Raw genomic sequence first — 27963 nt, forward strand, 5'->3', positions numbered from 1 at the left:
TAACCTCCCATGCGGGACTTTGTCAATGGCCTTACTGGAGTCCACGTAGACAATATTCACTGCCTTCCCTTCATCCACTTTCCTGGTAACCTCCTCGAAAAACTCCAATAGATTGGTCAAACATGACCTACCACGCACAAAGCCATGTTGACTCTCCCTAATAAGTCCCTGTCTATCCAAATGCTTGTAGATTCTGTCTCTTAGTACTCCCTCCAATAACTTACCTACTACCAACGTTAAACTTACTGGCCTATAATTTCCCGGATTACTTTTCGATCCTTTTTTAAACAACAGAACAACATGAGCCACTCTCCAATCCTCCGGCACCTCACCTGTAGACAGCGACATTTTAAATATTTCTGCCAGGGCCCCTGCAATTTCAACACTAGTCTCCTTCAAGGTCCGAGGGAACACCCTGTCAGGTCCCAGGGATTTATCCACTTTAATTTTCCTCAAGACAGCAAGCACCTCCTCCTTTTCAACCTGTACAGTTTCCATGATCTCACTACTTGTTTCCCTTAATTCCATAGACTTCATGCCAGTTTCCTTAGTAAATACAGATGCAAAAAACCTATTTAAGATCTCCCCCATTTCCTTTGGTTCCGCAGATAGCTGACCACTCTGATCTTCAAGAGGACCAATTTTATCCCTTACAATCCTTTTGCTCTTAATATACCTGTAAAAGCTCTTTGGATTATCCTTCACTTTGACTGCCAAGGCAACCTTATGTCTTCTTTTAGCCCTCCTGATTTCTTTCTTAAGTATTTTCTTGCACTTCTTATACGCCTCAAGCAAAATATCTTGGAATAACTGGCAAAATATTCTGCTATTTAATAGATGAGCTTTAATTCTGTTGATAGCTGATATTACAAGAACCATGCTTGACAAAAATTCACTGTCTGTGAAATATTGATGAAATCTTGTTCCTAATTGGAATACTTTCATCCTCAATATACATTTTGAGCTCGTGGTAGATTGATTCTCCATTGTCTTGCACAGTTGACTCATCCAGTTGCATAATTGATTCTCAATGTCTTCATTTGTTTTGTCAATACAACGAGCTACAGAGTTATGACTCAGAGGAATTGATTTTAAAATACTGGTATCCATTTTGAGAACAGTGGTGAGCACTTCTTATACAATTGGTATTATTAATCTTTCACCAATTGTATAAGATTTTCCACACTTTGTTATCATTTTAGAATGTTATAAGAATCAGCAGCACTGGGGCTCCACAAGGGTCTGTCTTGTCTCCCTTTCTCTTCACCATTTACACCTCGGACTTCAACTACTGCACAGAGTCTTGTCACCTTCAGAAGTTTTCTGATGACTCTGCCATAGTTGGATGCATCAGCAAGGGAGATGAGGCTGAGTACAGGGCTATTTTAGGAAACTTTGTCACATGGTGTGAGCAGAATTATCTGCAGCTTAATGTGAAAAAGACTAAGGAGCTGGTGGTAGACCTGAGGAGAGCTAAGGTACCGGTGACCCCTGTTTCCATCCAGGGGGTCAGTGTGGACATGGTGGAGGATTACAAATACCTGGGGATACGAATTGACAATAAACTGGACTGGTCAAAGAACACTGAGGCTGTCTACAAGAAGGGACAGAGCTGTCTCTATTTCCTGAGGAGACTGAGGTCCTTTAACATCTGCCGGACGATGCTGAGGATGTTCTAGAGTCTGTGGTGGCCAGTGCGATTATGTTTGCTGTTGTGTGCTGGGGCAGCAGGCTGAGGGTAGCAGACACCAACAGAATCAACAAACTCATTCCTAAGGCCAGTGATGTTGTGGGGATAGAACTGGACTCTCTGACGGTGGTGTCTGAAAAGAGGATGCTGTCTAAGTTGCATGCCATCTTGGACAATATCTGCTATCCACTACATAATGTACTGGTTGGGCACAGGAATACATTCAGCCAGAGACTCATTCCACCGAGATGCAGCACAGAGCGTCATAGGAAGTCATTCCTGCCTGTGGCCATCAAACTTTACAACTCCTCCCTTGGAGGGTCAGACACCCTGAGCCAATAGGCTGGTCCTGGACTTATTTCCAGGCATAATTTACATATTACTATTTAACTATTTATGGTTCTATTACTATTTAATTATTTATGGTGCAACTGTAACTAAAACCAATTTCCCCCGGGATCAATAAAGTATGACTATGACTATGAGATTGCTAACAAGATCATTTTTAGCTTTCTTGGCAAATGACTCAAGTGTGCAATGCTTCTCAAATGCTTCCTTCATCTTCTGGAGCTGAGTAACCACTGTGACCTATGTCCAGGCAAGATGGGTATCAGAAACCCTGGACAACGTAGCTACCTGGGCCAGGATGACCTTCAAGAACAGGAAATCCAGATGCATGATGATCAAAAAGGGCAAGTTTACTAGCAAGTTCAGTTTTCAATTACAGAGAGAAGTAATTCCACAGGGGAAATTGGTTTAATGCAGCAATGACGGACAGTGCCAATATCACTGACAATGTAAAGCAGACTGAAGAGTGGCTGAAGAAGATCAACAAAACCAGGCACCTTGGTAAATTTAAGACGTGGTTGTACCAACATGATCTTCTACCAAGGCTGCTCTGGCTTTTCATGGCATACGAGTTCCCCATGACCACTGTAGAAGGCATCGACAGGAAATTCGATAAGCACTTGCGGGGGTGGCTGCGGATTTCCCCAAGTTTTTCTTCAGTGGGGCTCTACATAAAATCAGGCCAACTACACCCCTCTTGTCATCGGTAGGAGAGGAGTTCCAGGTGGCAAAGTGTAGAGTTATGTAAACACTGAGGGGCTCTGATGACAAGCTTGTAATCTAAGCAGGAGTCACAACAGGATTGGGCTGAAAGTGGGCTGCCAACTGAGCCATAGACCAGACAGTGAGCTCTCTGCAATTGGGAAGCATCATTGGCAACCCATGCCTGGGATGGCAAGGCCTCAGCTCAACACACTTCCAACATCGGGGGAGTGTATGTGCTAGGGATAGGTGTGACATAGTCCAGGCAGAGGTATGGATCCATGAAGATGAAAGATGGTTATTGAAGGCATTGGAGTTTGGGTCACATGGCTTCTAGACAAAATGGGATCTTCTCAAGCGCAAGATCACTTAGGCAGAGCTTTGGAGACTGGAATCCTTCCTCATTTTTTTCTTCCTGCAGTCTGTGTATGACACTTTCCTTACACCGTCACAGCTGCACACATGGGGGCTGAGAGAGGACCCTAACTGCAAGCTTTGTGGTCAGCGGGGTTCACTGGCATGCATACTGTCAGGATGCAAAACAGCTTTAACACAAGGATGGTATAGGTTGTGCCACAACAAAGTCCTGCTGTCCCTTGCTGTGACATACTGGAGCGGGAGAGGTGTAAAGGAAACCAGCTGGCAGAGAGGCAAACAGGACAGTCATTTTCATAAAGGAGAGGGCCACACCAGTCAGATCAAAGAGGCCCAAGTCCAATCTGCTACAAACTTCCAGATCGTGGGAGATGAGGGTCGATGTGGGGAGGAAGCTGCAGTTCCCAGAGGTGGTGCAAACCACACTTCGAGCAGACATCGTATTGTGGTCTACCGAAGACAGGAAAATCATCCTTGTGGAACTCACAGTACCATGGGAGAAAGGATCCGAGGAGGCTCAGCAGAGGAAGGCCCTGAAGTACAGTACCAGTCCTTAGTCCAGGAGTGCAGGGACACAGGGTGGCAGGCGTGACTATTCTCTCTGGAGGGATCCCAGCAAGGTCAACATGCAAGTAGCTCTCTGTACTGGGCCTTGGTGAAAGGAGCAAGAATCACCCGGCTTACAGGATGGGAAAGGAAGCAGAAAGAGCTTCTTGCTGGATATGGAGGAGGTGAGTGTTGAGCTGGAATTCACGAGCGGATGGACTCCATTGCTGACCCGCCAACTGGACAGTTTAGTGGTTAAGGGTTGAAACACTTTATGAAGGTTGGGCACCACCTGACAACATCTACTCCTGACTAAAGGCTACGATTACCTCATCAGGTAACTAGAGAGCACTACGTTGTATGATGCAAGTAATACCAGAAGTAGCCTTTTCAGGGTGTCTTTTACAGAAGTGTTCCTGTAATCTTGATGGTTTCATGGCTTCATTAGACAGTACAGTGTTACAAATAAGACACATGGGGCGTCACTGATCTGACAGGAATGGAATAAAACCATACTCCAGGTATGTAACATTGTATTGACACACTTTCTGTAGTTTCTGTTTCTTAGCAGGATTAGAATTCAGGACATCACCGCCTTCAGACCCAGAGATTGTGCCGTACGTATTTATCCATCATTAATGGGGCTAAATTAAAATAAAAAAACACAAACTGGGAATGCCTATTGGATGTTGCTGACGGCAGCGAGTTAACACGGGTGGAACAATGGTAATGGCATGCAAAGAAACAGTGAGGCTATCACAACAGTGAAAATCATGTTAACAAAGATTCAGATTGGAATCTGAATGTTAACCAAGATAGAGCTGGTGTTCAGCAAGCTATCCTTATACTATTCCAGTTAGAGCAATTGACCAATCACATAGTTTCTCATAATTATAGTGCCAAAGTTAGGGTGCCACTTACCATTCCCCCCACGCACAATCTTGAACGCCCCCCTTAGGACACGTAGCTGCCACCCCCCCCCCAACCCCCTGGGAATCACTATTCAAGAAGATTCAGTTGTTTGGTATTCAAGATGAGGTGGTAAATTTGATTTGACATTGGCTTTGTGGGAGAAGCCAGAGGGTGTTGGTACATGGTTGCCTCTCTGACTGGAGGCCTGTGACTGGTGGAGTGCTACAGGGATTGGTGCTGGGTCCATTGTTTGTCATCTAGATCAACGATCTGGATGTGAATGTGGTTAACTGGATTAGCAAATTTGCAGGTGACACCAAGGTTGGGGTACAGTGGACAGCGAGGAAGACTATCACAGTTTACAGCAGGATATGCATCAGCTGGAAAAATGGGCTGAAAAATGGTAGGTGAATTTAATGCAGACAAGTGCGAGGTGTTACACTTAGGTAGGGCCAACTAGGGTAGGTCTTACACAGTGAATGGTAAGGCACTAGGAAGTGTGATAGAACAAAGGGATCCAGGAGTAAAGCTCCATAATTCCTTGAAAGTGGTATCATAGGTGATAGGGTTGTAAAGAAAGGGTTTTGGCACATTGGCCTACATAAACCAAGGCATTAGGCACAGGAGATGGGATGCTATGTGGAAGTTATACAAGAGATTGGTGAGACCTAATTTGGAGTGTTGAGTTCAATATTGGTCACCTACCTTCAGGAAAGATGTAAATAAGGTTTAAAGATTGCAGAGAAAATTTACAAGGATGTTGCCAGGACTGGAGGACCTGAGTTGTAAGGAAAGATTGAATAAGTTAGAACTTTATTCCTTGGAACGTAGAAGTTTGAGGGGAGATTTGATAGAGGTATACAAAATTATGAGGGGTATAGATAGGATAAATGCAAGCAGGTTTTTTCCATTTAAGTTGGGTGGGACTGCAACTAAGGGTGAAAGGTGAAATATTAAAGAGAAGCATGAGGGGAAACTTCTTCACTCAGAGGGTCGTGGGAATGTGGAATGGGCTGCCAATGCAAGTGGAGAGATGTTCAGAGGGGTATGGACAGCTATGGTCAGGTCGATGGGACTACAAAGATTAAATGATTCAGCACAGACTAGATGGGCCAAAAGGCCTGTTGCTGTGCTATACTTTTCTATGACTCTACCAAAAGAATCAAGTTTCCTGGAGGTTTTGTTGCTTGACCAACTGTCATCAAAATTCAAAGTAAATTTCTTACCAATGTACACATACATTATGCCACCATATATTTCCCTCCGATACAGCAATATTTCAGCACTAACAATTAACAATTCAGCAGTCTTGCCCTTGGGTCCTCAGTCTTGTTCTCCAGCGACTGGACATTTGCTAACAAGATACTGGGTAGAGGTAGTTTCATGCCTCAGCATTTTAGCCTGACTTGGAGACCTGCTGACCTCCCTCTCTTATGACCATGGCATTATAACTTTGTCCTCTTAAAGATGCTATACCTGCATTGCTTGAGAGTTAAGTCCGTCGAGTCCTTCTGAAGATCATGAAACCACTAGTTTGTTTAGATGATTCAAACGTATGTTACTTAAAGATAAATTACAGGCTACAGATTGCAGTGAGTGTAATTCAGAAGAAGTGTATTTAGAAGTTTTATAAGCTGCCTGCAACACGTGGCCGTAGTTCACCAGCATCATCTTGCCATCATCCAGCGCTATCTCACCATCAACTGCCTTGTCAGCTGCATTTCTTAAGATCTCCAGATTGTTATAATTTATAAGTAAAACTGCTCAAAGCAAAAGTATTTAAAAACACTCATTTCTTTCAATGTTTTTATTGTGTGAGTTATTGGCAGTAGTTGGAAATTAACCCGACTTTTAGTTGGAGGGTATCTTCACACAATTAGAAATTTTGAAAACATTGCAAAGAAAAAAATTGTGTTATTTTCTGTACTATCTGATTATATTAGCTATTGGAACTGGTCAAGAAAGAGAATTTTTAAAAATTAATTAGAAACAATAGTTTTGAAACAAGGTGAAGTATCATGTAAGTCTGTCATTGAAGCAATAGTATTTTACCTTTTCACTATAATGAATGCGACCTCTTATATTAGCCATTGGAGTATGTATTCATAAATATACCTTGTGACTATTAATAGTATGTTACTTTGCCTTCTGAAATTTAGATCTATAGAGCAGTATTTTCGATTACATACAGTATATGCTTTATTCTAACAGTCAAATCATTACTCCTCTTAATCACAGTTTGTGAAACCTGTCTCTTTCTGTAAACAGGCCATTCACAGAGGAAGTATATCGTCAAAAGGAAAAGACACTGAAGGACAACTGATCAGCTAGACATTTATCAAGCAGACATCTTCTTGTACAGCCATTGGACTGCTTGTTTTAATTCAATTTGGAATTGTGCAGTAACTTTTCTGAAAGAGTTCTTGTATTTAGTAGCTATTAATTATGTGAATCTTTACAAACTATGTCCCTTTATAGTTCCATAGCTCGTTATGAAAATGGTTTTTCAGCCTATTCTTCAGAAGAGATCTAAAAGATTCCTTATAACTTAAAATGAGAAAGTAATGGTGGGAATTTCATGTTCACAATGGAAAAACACAACATTATTCAGTATGACGTCATTGTAAATGCAAATGTAGAACAAACTATCCAGCATTGGCCTACAAAGATATGAATGAGTTATTAATCCAAATTTATCAAATTGTGTTATTTGTATTCACTAAAGAACTTTAAAGTAGGTCATTTGGTATTGTTAAGACTGATAATATCGTACAGACAACTTTTCCTTCTATTCCAATCATGTCATATTAATTTCTGAATGTGATGCTGAATTCATACCTGCTAATATAATAAATTTCTGGGTTTTTTTACAGTTTATTTCTCAGCAGGGAAATTGTAGTAAAAATTGTAAAACTGAATTTGTCATTTCAATGAATCCAAAACCAGTGTTGCAGGGGATGGTAATGTGAATCATGACTGATTGCAGTATGATATTGTAAGATTAATTCACATAAACTTGTAACTTTGTTCAACAGAACAATAGAAACTATCAGACATCTGGCATTGTTAATCTTTTATTTGTAATTTCCTGAATTGTTAATGCTAGAATATTGTGTAAGTATGTTGGGTGTAAAACTAATTCAAAAAGCAAAAGTTTAGTCAACAAAAGCAAATTATAAACAGTATTGCATTAAATGTATACTAAATTGTATTTCATGGATAAAATATATTGCATTGCATATAGTGTTCCAAAGTCATAGATATGTCTCACAGACTGAAAACTTAGCAGTTCAAATCTTACTGAGGTAATCTCTCCTGTGTTGGGAATAGGAATGTGACTTCCAAGTCTCTAAACAAAGGGAGAAAAAAAACTGCTAAAAGTTCCTACTCCTGATTACTCTCAGGATGTATCTGATGGAATCAGCTAGAATGATGTCAGCAAGGACTTGGGTTCAGTAATTCCAGTAGTTTTAAAGGCCATACCTGTTGGTCATAGTTTTACTTGCCTTAGTCTTTGGTGTATGTCTGTAAGTACTTAGAGCTAATATGATGCCCTCTGTCTAGAAATATACAAAATCAATTCAAAACATCATGCAGCAAATTTTTTTTTTCAATGGATAAATAAAATTGTTTGAAAGCATCATTTCTATTTGGTCCAGGTTATTAATACAGGAGCTAGATGATCTTGCTTTAGCTGTCAAAGATGTCATAAAGAAATATTTCACAAACCATTTTGCAGGACAGTAATGCAGATATTGGTCACAAGTTTATCAATTACTTGTATTGCAAGTTCAAAGCAGATCAAAAATTAGAAGTGAAAAAAAGTTTCAGATCTTTGTCCACTGCCATCATATTGTAAAGTATGAACAATCAAAAATTACCATGACATGAATGATGGAAATTTCACCTTAACCCAGTCTCTGTAAAATTACTTAGAAAGCACACTTGAACCTGCCATTGACTCACAAATAGAGACTGTTCTTTTTGTAATGGTATATGCATTTTTCTAATTCTTAGTTTGAAATGAGAAAGTAATATTCTTTTATTTGCCTTATCGGTTTTAATGTTTATGGTTTATTCTTTTGAACAGTATATCACATTTTTGTTTTTTTTAACTTTTGGTGAAATGTACAATTAAGCATTGGATTCCATTCCTTGTAGCTCAATTTTCTGTGTTCCAGCTCCACTGGTAAAATAAAATTGCAAAAGACTGACTGGATGTCGAAAGATGGAATTACATTTGTTATGTGGTTAATTCTGTAATTATTGAACAAAATTACTTTAAAAATGTATAATTATTTGCTTTAAATGAAGTTTGAATATGCAATTTAGTATCAGTTTTAGTAATGACTTTTAGAGCTTACAAAGATTATATACTGTGAGTATATCTATATATAGTAGTCCTGTGAAATTCATTCATTGTTTCAGCATGGAGAAATCTAAGTTCATAGAAAAAGTGATGCAAAATTGGCTCAAAGCCAGAATATTCTGACTGAATTAGATTATGGGTGTTTGTACCTTTATTCCATTTGCGTACTTTGGTTTCATAATCCTCACAAAATCATTTGGTTTCAGTTTTGAGGATTTCACCTTCAATAGGTTTATCTGTGGTATTACACTTCCTTCATGTCTAGTCTCCAACTAGAGTCTATGGTCTTATTATTTATATCCTCTTTAAACACCTTGTGCAATCTGTCATTTAAGTTCAATCATTTTATCTCTGGCATCTTTCTAATGGATCTGTACCACAACCAATGAAGATCAGTAGATATTTCCTGATGTCCAGTTTCCAAAACCAAACACATTTCTCCATGAATAATTTATCTAGAATTTTATACAGCTGTAAGTAATCTTCCATCCCCATGTACACCAGGAATAAACAACAATATACACTGATTTTTATTTTTTACAGCTATTCACTAGTTTTTTTTCCTCAATATCTTCAGGGCTTCCTAAATTTCCCTGATCATACACAATTTATTATCATTTAGAAAACACTCTAATTTGCCTTTAAGAAAATGCCTATTATCTATCAGAAGTAAGCTATAATTGCCAAAATGCAAAGAATATAGTAGATTTTTGACATTACCTTGTAGATTTTAAGCAGATGAGTGGCAAAAGGAAAATCCGGCAGAAAATGCACTGTAGGCTACTGGATTCTTTAGTTGCAGTGCTGTCAAGATGAAAGCCTATGCCATTGACCTTTACAAAGATGAAACTGGAATCACTCTTACTTGGATACTTGAAGGTTTCTGCAAATGATAAAAAAAATTATAGTGCTTTCATTAAGAACAATTTCTACAATGTTTTGCTGACAACTGACTGTCCTCATTAATCAAAGCAAGTCCTTTAATGTCCCTTCAAAAATGTCATCTTCAGTAATAAAGTAAATTTAATGGAAGTTATAAACTCCAGACAAATGGCAAAATGAGAGTCAGTGATGCAGAAGATCTGAGCCTCCTGATATGATCTGGTAACAACAGGTAAATTAAACTAAGATTTGTATAATGTGAGCAGAGGCAAGGATTAGTGAATAAATTATTTATTTTAACAGCCGTGTCTGTACCCAAGGAATTTCCTTTTATAATGATGTCTATTCTGACCACAGGCTTTTGTTAATTTTTTAGTTAATCCTTGCCTGTAGTGGCAGCTACTTGTTAGCAATTATGATACTGTATGCCATAGAGCAGCACCAGCTCAGGATAAAAGAAACAAAGAGCGGGGCAGTAATTAAGATTGAAAGAAACCATTTTCTTCCCTCTCCTCGGTCCAGAAGTATATGACAAAACATCTTGAGTTACAAATCAAGGGGGTGAGAGGGAATGTTACAGAGTAGTCAATGAATTGTGGAGTATTGTGGCATAACAAATAGGTCCATTCAGATCAAGTTACCTATCTAAACAGATTACATGTGCCTGCATTTGGCCCATAATCTGTAACGGGAATGAAGAAAAGAGTAATAGGATTAATGGGAATGTTCCCTCTTGCACCACGTGAGCTCCTTCTGTTAGGTGCAAGATTTCTGGGTCAGTCAGATAAGTTATCCAGTGGAATGTTCTTCACCAAAGAGGCATGAGGCAAGTTTCACCAGTTGCAGGAGGACATGCAGTTTTCATGTAATTTTTTTCTGAAAAGCAGCATTAACAGACAAATAATCCCAGCCTTGGCAACACTCACAGCACGCTGGAGGAACTCAGCAGGTTGGGCAGCATCGGTGGAAAAGATCAGTCGATGTTTCGGGCCGGAGCCCTATGTCAGGACCCCAGCATCTGCAGATTATTTTGTGTTTATAATCCCAGCCTTGACTGTTCCAACAGTCAACAGGGGACCCAGCATAAACCCTTGTAGCACATCACTGGTCATAAGCCTCCAATCTGGATAACAGCTCTCCACTAACAATTTATGACTCCTATGACCAAGCCAATTTTATATCTGATTGGCTAGTTCAGCCTGGATCCCATGTGAACTACCTTTCAAACTAGTCTACCATGAGGGATCTTGCCAAGATCCTTGCTAAAGTCCATGTAGGCAACATCTACCATCCTGTGCTCATCAATCCTCTTGCTCATCTCTTCAGAATACTCAAATTCATAAGGCAAAATTTCCCACACTCAACCATGCTGAATACCCCTTATTAGTTCCAGCCTTTCCAAATTCCACTGATGTTAGGCTCACTAGCCTGTAATCCTTCTCTGCCAGGACCCCAGCAATGTTTTCCCTACATTCCCACAAGCTCCTAGTATAAACTTGATCAGGCCTGGGAGATTTTTTTTACGCACTGAAGACTGCCAGCAACTCCTCTCTTGTAATGTGATGTTATCTCAAAGCATCACTATCAGAACATAAAGCAGTACAGTACAGGAACAGACCCTCAGCCCAGAATGTTCTGCCAAATCACATAAATTAGTAATCAAATGGCTAACTAAACTAATATCTTATAAAAACTAATCTCTTACAGAGGGTCTCTTCCCTGAATTCATTAGTTTCTAAAACCTACTCTGTTGTAAGTACAGAAGAAATACTCACTTAAGATATCATTTACTCCCCTTGCTCCTACATATCGACCACCACGTTAATCCTTAAGGGGACCTACCCTTCCTGAGTTACTCCTTTGTTCTTAATATACATACGGAATCTCTAAAGATCCTCCTTTACCTTGTCTGCCAAAGCTATTTCATGTCCTCTTTTTCTCCCTCCTGATTTATCTCTACAAGTATCTGATTTATTATCACTGACTTAAAACTCATGAAGTGTGTTGTTCTGCAACAGCAGTACAGTGCAAAGCATACTAAATTACAAAATTAAATAATACAGGAAAAAGAGAAATTAATAGTGTTCATGTATTCATGGATTGTTGAGAAAAGTGATGGCAAAGGCAAAGAAGCTGTTCCTAAATTGTTGAGTGAGCACCTCCTTGTCAGTGGTAGTGATGATGAGAGGGCATGTACTGGCTTGTGTGAATGTCAACTTCTAGAAGTGCTGCCTCTGGAAAATGTCCTCAGTGGAGGGGAGGATTGTGCCATTGTGGAGGTGGATGCGTCTATAACCCTCTGCAGCCTCTTGCGATTCTGTGCATTGGAGTCTCCAGACCAAACTGTGACGCAATCAGTCAGATTGCTCTCCACGGTACATCAATAGATACTTACAAGAGTCTTTGGTAACATACCCAATCTCCTCAAACTCTTGATGAAGTAGAGCTGCTGGCATCCCTTGTTCGTGATTACATCAATGTGTTTGGCCAAGGATAGATCCTCTGTAACATTGATGCCCAGGAATTTGAAGCTGCTCACCCTTTCTTCCACTCACCTTCTCACCATATCCTTTGATGCCCTGATCGATCAGGAAACTATCAACTTACACCTTAAATATATCTACGGACTTGGCCTCCACCACAGTCTGTGGTAGAGCATTCCAGAGATTTGCTAGTCTCTGGCTCAAAAAAAATTCCTTTTTACCTCCATTCTAAAGGGTCACTCCTCAATTTTGAGGCTGTGGCCTTTAGTTCTGGATAACTCTACCATAGGAAACATCCTCCCCACATCCAGCCTAACTATCCTTTCAACATTCAGTAGGTTTCAATGAGATCCCTTCCTCCCCCCCACATTCTTCTAAATTCCAGTGAGTACAGGCCCAAAGCTGCCAAATGCTCCTCATATATTAACCCCTTCATTCTGAGAATTATCCTCATGAACCTCCTCTGGACTCTCTCCAATGACAACACATCCTTTCAGAGATATAGGGCCCAAAAGTGTTAACAACACACCAAGTACGGCCTGACTAGTATCTTAGCATCCTTGCTTTTATATTCTATTCCCCATGAAATAAATACCAACATTGTATTTGCCTTCTTTACCACAGACTCAAACAGTAAATTAACCTTCTGGGAGTCTTACACGAGGACTCCTAAGTCCCTATAAACCTCTAATGTTTGAACCTTCCCCCTATTTAGATAATAGTCCACACTATTGTTCCTTTTACCAAAATGCATCATCATACATTTCCCAACACTGTATTCCATCTGCCACTTTATTTCCAATCTGTCTAAGTCCTGCTTGCAATCGCATTGCTTCCTCAGCACAACCTACCCCTCCACTTATCTCTGCAAACTTTGCTACAAAGCTACTAATTCCATTATTCAAATCATTGACAAATAATGTGAAAAGTAATGGTCCCAGTACTGACCCCTGAGGAACACCATGAGTCACTAGCAGCCAACTAGAAAAGGCCCCTTTTATTCCCACTTGCTGCCTCCTGCCTGTCAGCCATTCCGCAATCCATGCCGGTATCTTTCCTGTAACGCCATTCAATTTTATCTTGTTAAGCTGCATCACGCGTGGCCCCTTATCAAGTGCTTTCTGAAAATCCAAGTATATGACATCCACTGCCTCTCCTTTGTCCACCCTGCTTGTTACTTCCTGAAAGAACTCTAACAGATTTGTCAGGCAAGATTTCCCATTACAGAAGCCATGCTGACTTTGACTTATTTTATCATTAGTCTCCAAGTACCTCGAAACCTTAACCTCATCCTTAATAATAGAATCCAATACTTTCCCAACCACTGAGGTTAGGCTAACTGGCCTATAATTCCCTTATTTTGCCTTCCTCCCTTTTTAAAGAGAGGAGCACCATTTACAGTCTTCCAGTCTTCCGGGAACATGCCAGAATCAAGTGATTCTTGAATGATCATGACCAATAAATCCGTTATCTCTTCAGCAACCTCTCTCGGGACTCTGGGATGTAGTCCATCTGGTCCAGGTGACTTATCCACCCTATGACCTTTCAGTTTACCTAGCACTTTTGCCTTCGTAATAGCAATGTCACTCACTGACAATCACAGACCTCTGGTACCCCGCTAGTGCCTTCCACAGTGAAGACAGATGCAAAGTACCCATTAAGTTCATCTGCCATTTCTTTGTTCACCCATTACTACCTCACCAGCATCATTTTCCAGTGGTCCAATATCAACTCTCACCTCCCTTTTACTCTTTATATTACTGAAAAATCTTTTGGTATCCTGCTTTATATTATTGGCTAGTCAGCCCTCATATTTCATCTTTTCCCTTCTCATAGCTTTTTTAGTTGCCTTTTGTTGGATTTTAAAAGCTTCCCAATCATCCAACTTCCCACTCAATTTTGCTACATTATATGCTCTTTCCTTGGCTTTTATGCAGTCCTTAACTTCCTTTATCAACCACAGTTTCCTTCTCCTGCCATTTGGGAACTTCTTCCTCTGTGGGACACACCTATCCTGTGCCTTGTGAACTATTCCTAGAAACTTCAGCCATCTCTGCACTGCCGTCATCCACGCCAGTATCCTCCTCCAATCCACCTGTGCAAGCTCCTCTCTCATGCCTCTGTAATTCCCTTTATTCCATTGCAATACTGATACATGTGACTTGTGCTTCTGCCTCTCAAACTGTAGTATGAATTCAATCATATTATGATCACTGCCTCCTAAGGGTTCCTTTACATTAAGCTCCCTAATAAGATCTGGGTTATTACACAACCACCAATCTAAGAAAGCCTTTCCCCAAATAGACTCAAGCACAAGCTGCTTTAAAAAGCTATCTTGTAGGCATTCAACAAATTCCCTCTCTTGCGATCCAACACCAACCTGATTTTCCCAATCCCCTTGCATACTGAAGACCCTCATTACAATTGTGACATTACCCATATTACGTGCTTTTTTCACCTCCCTTTGCAGTCTCAACCACACACCTTGGCTACTATTTGGAGGCCTATATATGATTCCCATTATGTTTTTTTTTACCTTTGCAGTTTCTTAACTCCATCCACAAAGAATTAACATTCTCTGACCCTATGTCACCTCTCTCTAAAGACGTAATTCCGTCTCTTACCAACAGAGCCACACCACTGCCTATGTCATCCTGCCTGTCCTTTCAATACAGAGTATATCCTTTGATGTTAAGCTCCCAACAATGGCCTTCTTTCAGCCTCAACTCAGTGATGCCCACAATGTCATACCGACCAATCTCTAATGGCTCCATGAGTTTGTCCACTTTATTCTGAATGCTGCACGCATTTAAATACAGCACTTTTAGTCCTGTACTCTTCGCTCTTTTGAATTTTGTCAGGGATACAATTTAACTCTTTCTCTGTCTGCATTTGTACCCAGTCATTGGCTTGTCCTTCCTTACATTCATATTAAACCTATCAGCTACTTGTAAACCTGCTGGCTCATCCTCAGCTCTATCACACTGGTCCCATGCCCCTGCCACATTAGTTTAAACCACTCCCAACAGCTCTAGTAAATCTTTCTGCAAAAATGTTGGTCCCCCTCAGATTCAAGTACAACCTGTCCTTTTTGTACAGGTCCCACCTGCCCCAGAAGAGTTCCCAATTATTCAGAAATCTGAATCCCTGCCCTCTGCTCCAATTCTATAGCCACTCATTTACCTGCCACCTTATTCTATTCCAATCGTCACTGTTGCATAGCACAGGCATCAATCCCTTTGAGGTCCTGCTTCTCAGCTTCCTTCCTATCTCCCTGTATTCTTTTTTTAGGACCTCCTCCCTTTCTCTTCCTGTGTCATTGGTACCAATATGTACCACGACCTCTGCTGCTCACCTCGTTTTTCAAGTTATTGTGGAACACGTCCAGAAACATCATGGATCCTGGCACCTGGGAGGAAAACTGCCATCTGTGTTTCCTTTTTGTATCCACAAAATCACCTGTCTGTCCCACTGACTATTGAGTCCCCTATTACTGCTGCCATCCTTTTCAGTTCCCTGCCCTTCTGAGTCACTGGACCAGAGTCAGTGCCAGAGGCACAGCCACTGTTACTTCCCCCAACAGTACTCAAAATGGAGTGCTTATTGTTGAGGGATTGGCCGCAGGGGAGTTCTCCACTATCTGACATTCTCCCTTCCCCCTCCTGACAGTCACCCATTTATCTGTCTCCTGTAGCCTTGGGGTGTCAGTGGCAGAAAGGTCAGCGTTCTCCTATGTTTTCCCTTCCTGAAGTCTAAAATCAATTCCTTAGTCTTGTTGAAGCTACCGTGCCTTTAAAAAGTATTCACCCTGACTGGAAAGTTTTATGTTTTCAACATGTGAATTTAATTTGGCTTTTCTGACATTGATCAACAGAAAAAGACTCTTCTGTGTCAAAGAGAAAACAGATCTCTACAAATTGGTTTAATTTAGTTACAAATATAAAACACAAAATGATTGCAAACACAAAAAGTATTTACCCCCTTCAATTCAGTATTTAGTAAATCTATCTTTGAAAGCAATTACAGCCTTGAGTCTATGTGGATAGGTCTCTATCGGCTTTGTACATCTGGGCACTGCAACTTTTCCCCATTCTTCATTACAAAACTGCTCAAGCTCTGTCAGGTGCATGGGGATCATGAGTGAACAGCCCTCTTCAAGTCCAGCCACAAATTCTCAATTGGATTGAGGTCTAGACTCTGACTTGGCCTCTCTAGGACATTAATTTTGTTGTTTTTGAAGCCATTCCTGGGTAGCTTTGAGTTATGGTTGGGGTCATTGTCTTGTTGAAAAACAGATCTCCCAAGATGCCGTTCTCTAGCAGACTGCATCAGGTTTTCCTCCAGGATTTCCCCATATTTTGCTGCAATAATTTTACCCTCTACCTTCACAAGACTTCCAGGGCCTGCTGCAGTGAAGCATCCCCACAGAATGATGCAGCCACCACCATGTTTTATGGTAGGGGTGGTGTGTTTTTGATGACGTATGGTGTTTGGCTTATGCCAAACATAGCATTTAGTCTGATGGCCTTAAGACTCAATTTTGGTTTCATCAGACCATAAAATCTTCATCCAGCTGACTTCAGAGTCTTCCATGTACCCTCTGACAAACTATAGTCAAGATTTCATGTGAGTTGTTTGCAACAGTGACTTTCTCTTTGCCAATCTCCCATAAAGCTGTGACTAGTGAAGCACCTGGGCAACAGTTGTATGCCCAGTCTCTCCCATCTCAGCCACAGAAGCTCGTAACCCTTTCAGAGTTGTCATCGGTCTCTTGGTAGCCTCCCTCACGAGTCCCCTTCTTGTATGGTCACTCAGTTTTTGAGGATGACCTGCTTTAGGCAGATTTACAGCTGTGCCAAATTCTTTCCATTTCTTGATGATTGACTTAACTGTACTCTAAGGTACCATATATTCAGTGACTTGAGAATTATCTTGTATCCATCTCCTGACTTGTGCTTTTCAATAAACTTTTCACAGATTTGCTTGGATGAGTTCTTTTGTCTTCACGGTGTAGTTTTTGCCAAGATACTGACTCACCAGCAGTTGGATCTTTCAGATACAGGTGTATTTTTACTGCAATCAATTTAAACACCATGACTGCACACAATGATCTCCATTTAACTACTTATGTGATTTCTAAAACTAATTGGCTGCACCAGTGATGATTTGGTGTGCCATATTAAAGGGGGTGAATACTTAATGCAATCAATTATTTTGTGTTTTATATTTGTAATTAATTTAGATCAGTTTGTAGAGATCTGTTACACTTTGATACGAAAGAGTCTTATTCTGTCGATCAATGTAAAAAAAAAGGTCAAATTAAATCCACTGTGATTCAGTGTTGTAAAACAAAATTTCCAAGGGGAATGAATATCTTTTGTAGGCACTGTAAGTGCGAGGTTTTTGATGTGACACTATTCAAACAGCTGATCTATCTCACTCCTGTGAACTTCCTAAATTTCTTATACTCCTCTAGGGATTCACTCTCAGCTGCCTATAACTGACATCTGCACCTTCTTTTCCCAACTGAGAGCCTCAATTTCTCCCAAAAGTAGGATTTTCATGACCCTGTGTGCCTTGGTCCGTGTACATATTGGCCCTAATTCTCCCTAACTCCTTTTTTGAAAACCTCCTACTTGCCAAATATCCCTTCACAAGCTGATAGCCTCTCCCAGTTAAACTTTGCAAGTTCCTGCCTAAAGCCATTCAACTTAGCCTTGCTCTAGCTTAGGACTTTAACTTGTGTGCCAGTCCTGTCTTTACCATGATTATATTAAATCTAATCAAATAATGGTCACTGGACCCATAATGCATCCCCACTGACATATCAGCTACTTTCCCAAAGCTCATCTCCCTATATTAGATTGTGTTTTTGGGAGTTGCTATTGGAGTAACCTGGACAAAGAGTTGCTGTACCCTCTGTAGATGGGGCACACTGCTGCCACTGGGCACCAGTGCTGGAGGGAATGAATGCTTAGGATGGTCGATCGAGTGTGGCGAGAATGTTAATTGCCAAAATATTAGCTAGTGCTGAACTGGGCAAACATTGTTTACAGTTCACATCTAGCGACAGTCTCAAGACACAAAGGGATTACATAGGTGTATGCAGGAAAAGAGCAGATATTGGAAGTGGGGGAACTTTGTTTGATCTATGTGTAAGGTAATCTTAATATGAATGATAGAATCTGGGGAAAATTGATGGGTACATCGGTAGAGAAGGTTGCAGGGAAAATTTAGTGGGGGAATGAGATAGTTGAGTGACTTAGCATTGACCTAATGTGCCAAATGATGTCCTTCATCATAGTTAGGAAACATCTTCTCTAAGACAATTCAATTATTGTGTCTGGGAGTGAGGAAACACTTAAAACTAAAGGACTGATTTGGAGGATTCACACAGAAATACCAACCAAAGACTTACAGAGGAAGTTGGATTGGGGTTCGGATCACTGTCTCTTTCTCTCATAAGACAAGGAGCTTGATCTATATTTGTTCTCTTCCCTCCAGCAATTTTTCTCAAATATGATTATCTAAGCAGACAGTTATAAAAGTAGTGTTGTGGCCGTATATGTGAAGGAAGATGAACAAAAATATGAACAGATAATTCATTTCAATGAATTGATGGCTTCTAGATAACAATATAGAAATTAGTGGGAGACAGCACATCAAAAATAACATCCTGTTGTGAACAAATTTATTTAGTTTATGATTGAAGTGAAATAGATTTCTTCTGGCGGAAGCGTGGAATAAATACTGCCATAAATTGGAACATCAATTTATCAGTCACTGGTGTTGGAAATCTCAGAAGAAGTCATGTATTCAATGAAACAGGTCATCAAATACACCATGATAAAATCACATTCACAGCATTGTTCGTGCTTTCTTTCAAATGCCTTGAAAATGTCAATGGCTATTTCAGAGATCTGCTGCAAAGACAATTGCTTCATGTTTGAACAGAAGAGCATCACAAATTCATTTCTTGCTAAGATGATTTATGCCTAGCAGGAGCAGCAATTTGCCTGGCATCACACGTAGTTTCTTTCAAATTATAAGTATTTCTTTCTGATACTGCTGTTTAAAGTATCTAGTTATAATACCAATATTATTAGCTTGTTGCTGATAGTAAAACCTTCACCGGTATCAGTTTCACAGTGAAGATAAAGCAGTAGTTGAAATGTGAGTCCTTGAAGTTGATCAATGCTCTCACCCTTTCACCTTGTCATCCCAAAAAAAATCATCCATAACTTTTTTGTATGATATGATTTCATTAATTCACACTACAACTTTTATAAAGCAATGGTCATCACCGTTATTTTGATGAGAGCCACATCAATCCATTAAGCAGTTGAAATATATTTCTTCAGCAATGATATATTTTGTTTGCAATGTACTGTAACTGTTAAACTTGATTTTAAAAATCCATGGGACCAGGACATGTAGTCTGCCCTTGAGGACATTATGGGTCTTGGGAGGCCAGGAATGAAGTCTTTCTGGCAACTTTCCAAAGGATTCAGATAGTGAAAGTACATGCTGATCTATCCGTGAATTTACTGGTTAAGCAACACACATTTTTATAAAAGCACTTTCTCCAAGTACGTAATGAAAAGATAGCATCTGGGATCAATTTAGTTCTGGGTTAGTGGGTAAGTGCTTTATATTGAGGTTTATTTAGTACAATTTCAAGTTTTGATTTAATAATAAGGCTGTGGCAAAAGGAGTGCACAATTGTATAGGAAGAGAGTTCAGCAGATATTGGAAATGCAAGCACTTTACTAGATCAGTGTATAAGGTCAACCTATTCTACACCAAGGTCAAGAGTTGCTTTATATAAGGTCCAAAAGGTGGAAGCATTTTGCAAACCTATTTTGCATCATGAGTAGCACAAAATCACACATTATTTAAACTATTGTTAATTATAAACACCATGTGCAAATCACAAGGATTTTGTAATCACTGTGAATTCAGATACCTTAGTTAACATCGAATTTTCTGTGCAAATATATATGGCATCTGTATGGGATCTGATATTATCCGGTGAGGAACATTTAAATAGGTTTTAACTAGAAGTCTAATTATACTCTGAATAATAACTTCAAATCTTAGCTATTCAAATAAAAATAATTTCCCATGATCTCTATCTCCAAAGCTTGTTGGCTAGAAAATGGATTTATAGCATGAATTTTAATTATACAATGAAATAAAGAACAAATGAATGTCTGGTATTGCAGGAGACTATTTCTTTTAAGATTGTATTTAAAATATGTGAGGGAAGTGATTTTGGCAGTTGATTTTTTTAAACGGAATTTAGAAATGAATAAATGTTACTAATATTACTTAATCAGTAGTGAGTCATCAAAGTGGTCATCGCAATGAAAAATTCACTAATCCAATAAAATAAGGCTTTGTGGCTTTGGAACAGTAAATTAAATGAAAATCCATGCACTACAAGGTTATGGAGGCCTTGTGCCATATAAATCATAAATACCAAGAAGCCGTATTTCATGAGCTCTAATGCTTTATTACAGATTGTTCCCCATTTCCTTGAATAATCAGGAATTTGGACAAAGGCAGTGTTTGTACATCTCATTCCCAGGAAGAACTAGCATAAGACACGTATGGCTCCAGAGAGGCCCAAGCTAAATTCATCACAACTGCCAACACCTCACTGGGCAGCAGTCAAAGTAGGGTGTCAGTCCTTAGTCACACTTCCAATGGAACCACACACTCCGTGGCTTCCATGGAGGAAGAGAAATGATTAAAGGGAGGGAGAGAGGGAAAGGAAGATTCCAGATATTCTGAAGGAAATTTAAAGTGCTGTGAATGAGATACGTTCAGGATGATGGTCCGTGCAGGGAAAGGACCGTGATGGGGACCGTGTTGTTGTACATCAGCAACCCACTATGGGAAGAGCCCAGCATAAGGTGGCTCTAGTAGTCTCCAGGACTGCAAGTCTTCACACAATGGAGCAATCTCAAAAGCAACTTTATGACTTTCAACAGTGAGTTAGCTGCTAATGATATTTGCTCTCTCATATCAACATACATCTAGTCACACAGACACACACACACAAATTCTTATATAGACATAAGGTGTTAATCAAATACATATATTAGACCATAAGATATAGGAGCAGAAGTAGGTCCTTCAGCCCATCAAGTCTGCTCCACCATTCAATCATGGGCTGATCCAATTCTTCCAGTCATTCCCACTCCCCTGCCTTCTCCCCATACTTTTTGATGCCCTGGTTAATCAAGAACCTATCTATCCCTGTCTTAAATGCACCCCATGACTTGGCCTCCACAACCGCTCATGGCAACAAATTCCACAGATTTACCACCCTCTGACGAAAGTAATTTCTCCGCACCTCTGTTCTAAATGGATGTCCTTCAATCCTGAAGTTGTACCTGAAGATATTCCATTCACATCCTGCACCTTCTGCTACATTCTCACCCCAACACTGGCATTCTGCCTTTGCCACCCTACTCAGGATCAAGTTTCCAATGGTACAATAATGAAAAAGTTTTGCAATGTCCTTTAGTTTTGTTTTTACACTCGAGTAGCAAGGGTTGATAGACCACGGACATTGCTGGAGAAGATTATGAAGTTAAAAGTTGCTTAGTGTGGACACATTACGTGGGGAGATAACATCTTGTCGGACTTGTTATATGGGAAGGCGGAAGGAAAGAAAGGAAGGGAAAGGCAAAGAACAACGTGGCTGGATAACATCAAGGATTGGACCAAGCTGGACTAGACTAGGGATGTTGTGGACAAGTGTTGGGACAGAGCGGCGTGGATGGAATTCGTCCGCCAGCTGAAAATTCCAGATACGACCTCATGACGACAAGCAAGGGTTGTGAACTACAGCAGCAGGACTGGAAGTGGTAGGGTTGAGGACAAGAAAGAAAGATACAGGTTTCGCCTGCCATCCAAAGGTAGAGCGTTCCTATGAAACGGTTCGTAAGCCGAAATGTCGTAAAGCGAAGAAACAATTACCGTTTATTTATATGGGAAAATTTTGTGAGCATACACAGACCCAAAAATAACCTACCAAATCATGCCAAACAACACATAAAACCTAAAATAACAGCAACATATAGTAAAAGCAGGAATGATATGATGAATACACGGCCTATATAAAGTAGAAATACTTTTCCGCAATCATTGCCGGCACTGTTCTCCGAAGCGAAAATCTCACGCAAGTGCTCTCGGCAGGAAATCTCACACAAGCACTGTTGGCAAAAACACTCTCTCCAGTAACCTTTCAGCTATGAAGCTGCCAAATCATACCAAATAACACGTAAAAATACACAGCCAATATAAAGTAGAAATAATGTATGTACAGTGTAGTATCACTTACCGGAATTGGGAAAGTGCGGAGCACACGATGGTGTGTTAGACTGAGTTGTCGCAGGCTGGGGTGGTGCAGTGGCCCCCACCCTCCGGGCAGCGACCCAATACCGATCCGTGAAGCATGCAGGGGTACAGTGGTAGCCGGGAGGCACACAGCACATCTTTAAGAAAAAAGCCGCAATAAACATGCTAATTAATTAAGTGCCACCTGACACATAATTAATTAGCATGTTTATTTCGGCTTTTTCTTAAAGATGTGCTGGATGCCTCCCGGCTACTGCTGCATTCTCCGCAAATCGGTATCTGTCCACGGCCTGGGGGTTGGGGTGGTGGGACACTGGGGTGTCATCTCGTCATCATCTGTTTCCATTAGAGCAGGTAGCTCATCTTCTCCTATGACTGCCCGCCTCGATGTCGAACATTGAGGTTCGTCTTCTGCTGTGGCTGATGTGGAAGGTTTGCTTGACTACTGAGCCTCGCGCATTTTTCTATCATACAGTTCTTTGTAAGCACTCAAACCATCCTGCAAATATCCCCTAAACCTACGTACCCTTTCAAAATTAAAGTCGTACATTATCATTGCAGCGAAAATGTCACGCAGTTGCTTCACGTTCATTTTGCTACTGCATTCGGTTTCGATTATTATCCTTTCCTCTTCCAATTGCATCAGCTCTTCACCTATCAGTTCTTGGTCATGGGATGCCAAAACCTCTTCAACATCATCTTCGTCAACTTCCACAAGCCAAACTCACGTTGTCCTTACTTCATTCACCACAATCGAAACGCTTAATTATGTCTAGTTTTACGCTAAGTGTAACACCCTTACGAGCTCTTTCAGGCTTTTCCAATACCTCAGGACTCCTCTAGTTTACGGCTGCTCACAAGCACGTGTTTAAGCAATGCCGGCGAGAATGCCGTTCCAAATCCAGGGGAGAGCGGCGCACTGCCTTTTATCACACGCTGTTTTTTCGCGCGCTGATTTTTTATAGTGTGATGATTTTTCTCGTAACAGTGAAAACACCTTCTGTTAGCGAAAACAGGGAACTAATGTAGGTCTCTTGTAACAGTGTGGTTTCGTAAAGTGAATATTCAAAAAGCGGGGGACACCTGTAATATGAAAGTAAGACTGAAAGGAAGGATTGAAATGGGCAGGCTAAAATACATAGTGGGAGCGATGTGCTGAAGTGTGTTTATTTCAATTCCAGGAGTGTTATGATAAAGTAGGTGAACTCAGAACCTGCATCAGTATATGGAATTGTGGCATTGATGCTATTACAGAGACCTAGTTGCATCAGGAGTGGAAGTTCAACATTCCGAAGTTTTGTTTAGATGTGATAGACAGCAGGGATAAAAAGGTGCAGGGTTTTCACTGCTGATATGGGAGAATGGCACAACAGTATTCAGAAGGAGCAGGATGTGAATGGAATATCTTCAGGGCACAACTTCAGGAATGAAAGACATCCATTTAGAACAGAGATGCAGAGATGGAACGCAGAAATAAGGAAGGTACAATTAGGCTGATGGAATTGTATTACAAGCCTCACAACACTCATCACAAGGTGACAGAACAGATATATAGACAGATTATGAAAAGGTGCAGGAACAACAGAGCACCTTCCCCAGAATTGTCTGGAACTTCCTTAATATAAGAGGCTTATAAGAGGCAGGATTTCTTCAGAGGAGCCAAGTGAAATTCTTGAAAGAGTACATGGAGAGTTCAACTTGAGGAATAATCACACTAGATCTGGTTCGGGGAAACGATCCAGGTCAGGTTACAGACCAGATTGTGGGTGCACATATTGGGAAAAGTGGCCACAAATTGTTACGTTTTAAGATAGTTATGAGTTAAGATAACAGTGGATCTTGTATTAAACTGGGGAAAGGGCAAGTTGCCACAGGATAAGACAGGAGCCAAAAGGTGTTGGCCAGGGGGCAAACTACAGTCAGACATGTGTACATTTGACATGAGGAAGTTGTTTAAAGACCGGCTGATTGGAGTTCAGTATTGAGTATTCCATCACAGAATAAGAACAAAGTTAGTCAGGTAAGAGAAGTTTGGATGGTCCTAAGTTTATTCAGGAAGGAATAGGAAGCATACAGTACGTAACGTTTGGGAAGCTGAATGATACCGGGCCCTTGTAGAATATAAAGATAGTGGAAAATGCTCAAGTCTTTGATCAGGGAAGCAAAAAAAGTCCAAGAAAGGCCCAGTCAAGCAGGATCAAGGAGAATCCAAAGCATTTTATACTTATATTAAGAAAAATGAGAAAACTAAGGAGTGTGCAGGTCCACTCAAGGTCAAAGAAGGGACTTTGGAATCAGGGCAAGTACTAGGTGAGTACATGGTGTCAGTATTTACTGGGGAGAAGGATTCGCAGGATAGTGAAGGCAGAGTGGAGCATGTTAATGTGCTGGGACATTTTGAGATTAAGGAGGAGTGCATGCTGGCTCTTTTGAAAAGCATTATGGTAGATAGGTCCTCAGGGCCTGAATATTGAAAGAAGTGAGTGAGGAGATTGCTGGGGCTTTGACAATGACTGGTGTGTCTTTACTAGCAACAGGCAATGGTTCCCAGAGGAATGAAAGGTAACAAATTTCGTGCCTTGTTCAGGAAAGGAAGTTAGGATAATCCAGGGAATTATAGGCCTGTGAGCCTCATGTCAGAGGTAGGGAAGTTGTTGGAGAGGATACTGAGTGATACAATTTATGCTCATTTGGAAAGACATGGCCTGCTTACATACAGTCAGCATGGCTTTGGGCAGAGCAGATTATGTCATACAAATTTGATTAAATTTTTTGAGTAGGTGACAAAGGAGCTTTTTGAGGGTAAGGCAGTGGATAATATTTACATGAACTTCAATAGCACATTTGATAAGGCCTGATTTATTCAGAAGGTGAAGGTGCATGGGATCCAGGGTGAATTGCAAGTTTGGATTCAGAACTAGCTTGCACATAGAAGACAGTGTAAGGGTGGAAGGCTGTTATTCTGGCTGATGATCCGTCACCAGCAGTGCTCCTTAAGGATAAGTGGTGGGACTGCTGTTGTTTGTGATTTTATGTCGATAATTTATAGAAGATGAAAATTAGATGGGGGGATTAGCAAGTCTGTGGATGACACCAAGTATGCAGTCAGTGCTAGACCCTTAACAGTACTGAGGTACAGAAGGACCTTGCAGTCCAGGTCCGTGGTTCACTAGTAGTGGCAATGCCCTATTATCAAGGGGAGAGGATGTGGAAGAAGTTTATCAGGGGACTGTATGGATTAGAATGTATGAGCTATATATGAAAGGCTGGACAAACTTGAGCATTAGAGGCTAAAAGGAGACATGATAGAGATTTTTTAAATTATGAGAGGCTTGGGAAAATGACTCTCTCTATCCTATGAGATTATCGCCATGGACATACATATGCCAAGGTATAAATGCCTGTGACAATTAGTATCTTTTCAACAGCAATACAGTACATTACAAACATGACAAACAGGGACACTTGAGGCTCTGAAGGAATAGTTACAAGAGTTAGCTTGATATCTTTAATTGTGAAGAGAGATGACTTTTCTGAGTAGATTGTTGTTGCTTGAGTGAAGTCACCAGAGAAAATTACTGATAGATACAAAGCAGCTTCTTTATTCAACAAAACAAGGTACAGCAGGCATCATATAGAGACGCTTTTGGTCAAAAGGCCTTGTTGGCCCAACCTGGAGCTCAGTGATTTATGTGGCAAACATCAAAGGAAAATTCCATATTTACAATATATTTACAATGCTTTCTTTGAAATTACATACAACCTTCAAACCTCCTGATCCGCATCCACACCATAGACATCCAAATGAATTTTAATCAGCATTGTCTGGTCTGGGATTCACCGCCTTTAGGAAACCAATGCTCAGAGCTACACTCCAAATTAAATGCACAATACACTTTCAGATGTGAGGACTGGTAGCAAAAGTCAATTGCTAAATGTATATGTCCTAGACCCAAAAATCACTCCAACACAGATCACGATCTCAGTGGGCACAGAGCTGGAAGTTTGCTGTTCAGGTTGAACAGACATGTTCAACGTGAACAGATTACTCTCCTACTCAGGTGGAGATATGTCATACATGGACTGATGTTTCATCTATGAGAGCAGAGTTATCTACCTAGTACATTCTCCAATCTCTGCACCTTGCTCTGAGCATTCAGGCAGTCAGCTTTGTCAGCTAGGTCACCATCCTGTTCTGCGTGCTCATCGTCCTTGTGGTGAAAGCAAATAACTCCTCCAGTGTGTTGTGTATCCACTGTCCAGTGCGCCCCAGCACCAAGGTCTTCACTTCTCATGGTGGCCCCCCCCCCACAACAGCACTCACCACGCTTCTTCATTGTGAGCAAAGTCAGAGCGTGCAGAGAGCGCAAACCGGACGCTGAATCAGAGGAGATGCAAGAGATGGCAAATGCTGGAATGTGGGTTGATCATCATCGGAGGGAGGCAAGAAACTGTTGCTGGTTTGCGCTGAAACCCTGCATCAGGATCATGCAGTTCATGTGAATGTGCTTGTGGGCTGTCACTAAACAGCGAGGCATGCTTTTCCATTAAAATATTTTGCTCACCACAGTGGAGTACAGGATTGTGAAGTAACTTGACTGATGCTGTGGTTGTTATCTTTTTCTGACAATTGACATTCATGGCAAATTTTTCACTCCTAACTCAATGTGGACATCACCAGCTTGAACTACCTTCCCCTACCAATTAGATGGCAGTAAGTTCAAAATATTCTGCAATGCATTACTCTCAGATGAGTTGGTTATATTGTCCATGTAAGTACTTGGATCAGGGAATCATTCAATGATGTGTTATAATCATTGCCGGTGGATCTGTCTAACAGATTGTGAGGGAATATTTAGCATTCTCTAGACTTTGTCAGCTGACTACAGTGGTAATTATTAGAATGAACGTGGATTTTTTCTTGCAGCCATGACTTTGCAGGTTATTTAGTGACGGTAAAAAAATCTCCCATTGTCACTCATTGCATCCCTCTTCCACTTAGCTGGGAAATAAAGCTGGAGTTAAGTAATGACACATGAGCCTTGTAACGCTCATTGCATTCCTCCTCCTCTTGTCCTGCTGGTCTTCAAGCTCTGCATCATGGTCCACAGGCTCCAGGTCTCCTTGCTGCTCCATGCCACTGGTGGTATGTGCAGTTTGCAAGGCTGTGCAGTCTCCAAAAGGCTATCCCATGGAGAAACACACAAAGGAACCAAAGGAACTCAGAGGGTATATTGAGCTTTGATTCTAATCTTATGTTGATGCAGACTGAAATCTTCATTGAA

General features: G+C 40.7%; 1 protein-coding gene and 1 long non-coding RNA gene across 3 annotated transcripts in view; one reads left to right on the forward strand and one right to left on the reverse strand.

Moving 5' to 3' along the window:
* Positions 1-8807, forward strand: part of pemt (phosphatidylethanolamine N-methyltransferase) — a 123061-nt gene extending 114254 nt beyond the window's left edge. For both annotated transcript variants that reach the window (XM_072268614.1, XM_072268613.1), the window contains exon 7: positions 6842-8807. In XM_072268614.1, coding sequence (XP_072124715.1) covers positions 6842-6896 — 55 coding nt within the window. In that variant the 3' untranslated portion in view covers positions 6897-8807. The remainder of the gene's footprint in view (positions 1-6841) is intronic.
* LOC140202969 (uncharacterized) overlaps positions 1-27963 on the reverse strand; it is a 59232-nt gene that overhangs the window by 13705 nt on the left and 17564 nt on the right. The window contains exon 2 of the long non-coding RNA XR_011887244.1: positions 9663-9825. This is a non-coding gene — a long non-coding RNA (uncharacterized lncRNA). The remainder of the gene's footprint in view (positions 1-9662; positions 9826-27963) is intronic.

The sequence above is a fragment of the Mobula birostris genome, chromosome 9, assembly GCF_030028105.1.
Source record: "Mobula birostris isolate sMobBir1 chromosome 9, sMobBir1.hap1, whole genome shotgun sequence".
In the NCBI taxonomy this organism is placed as follows: Eukaryota; Metazoa; Chordata; class Chondrichthyes; order Myliobatiformes; family Myliobatidae; genus Mobula; species Mobula birostris.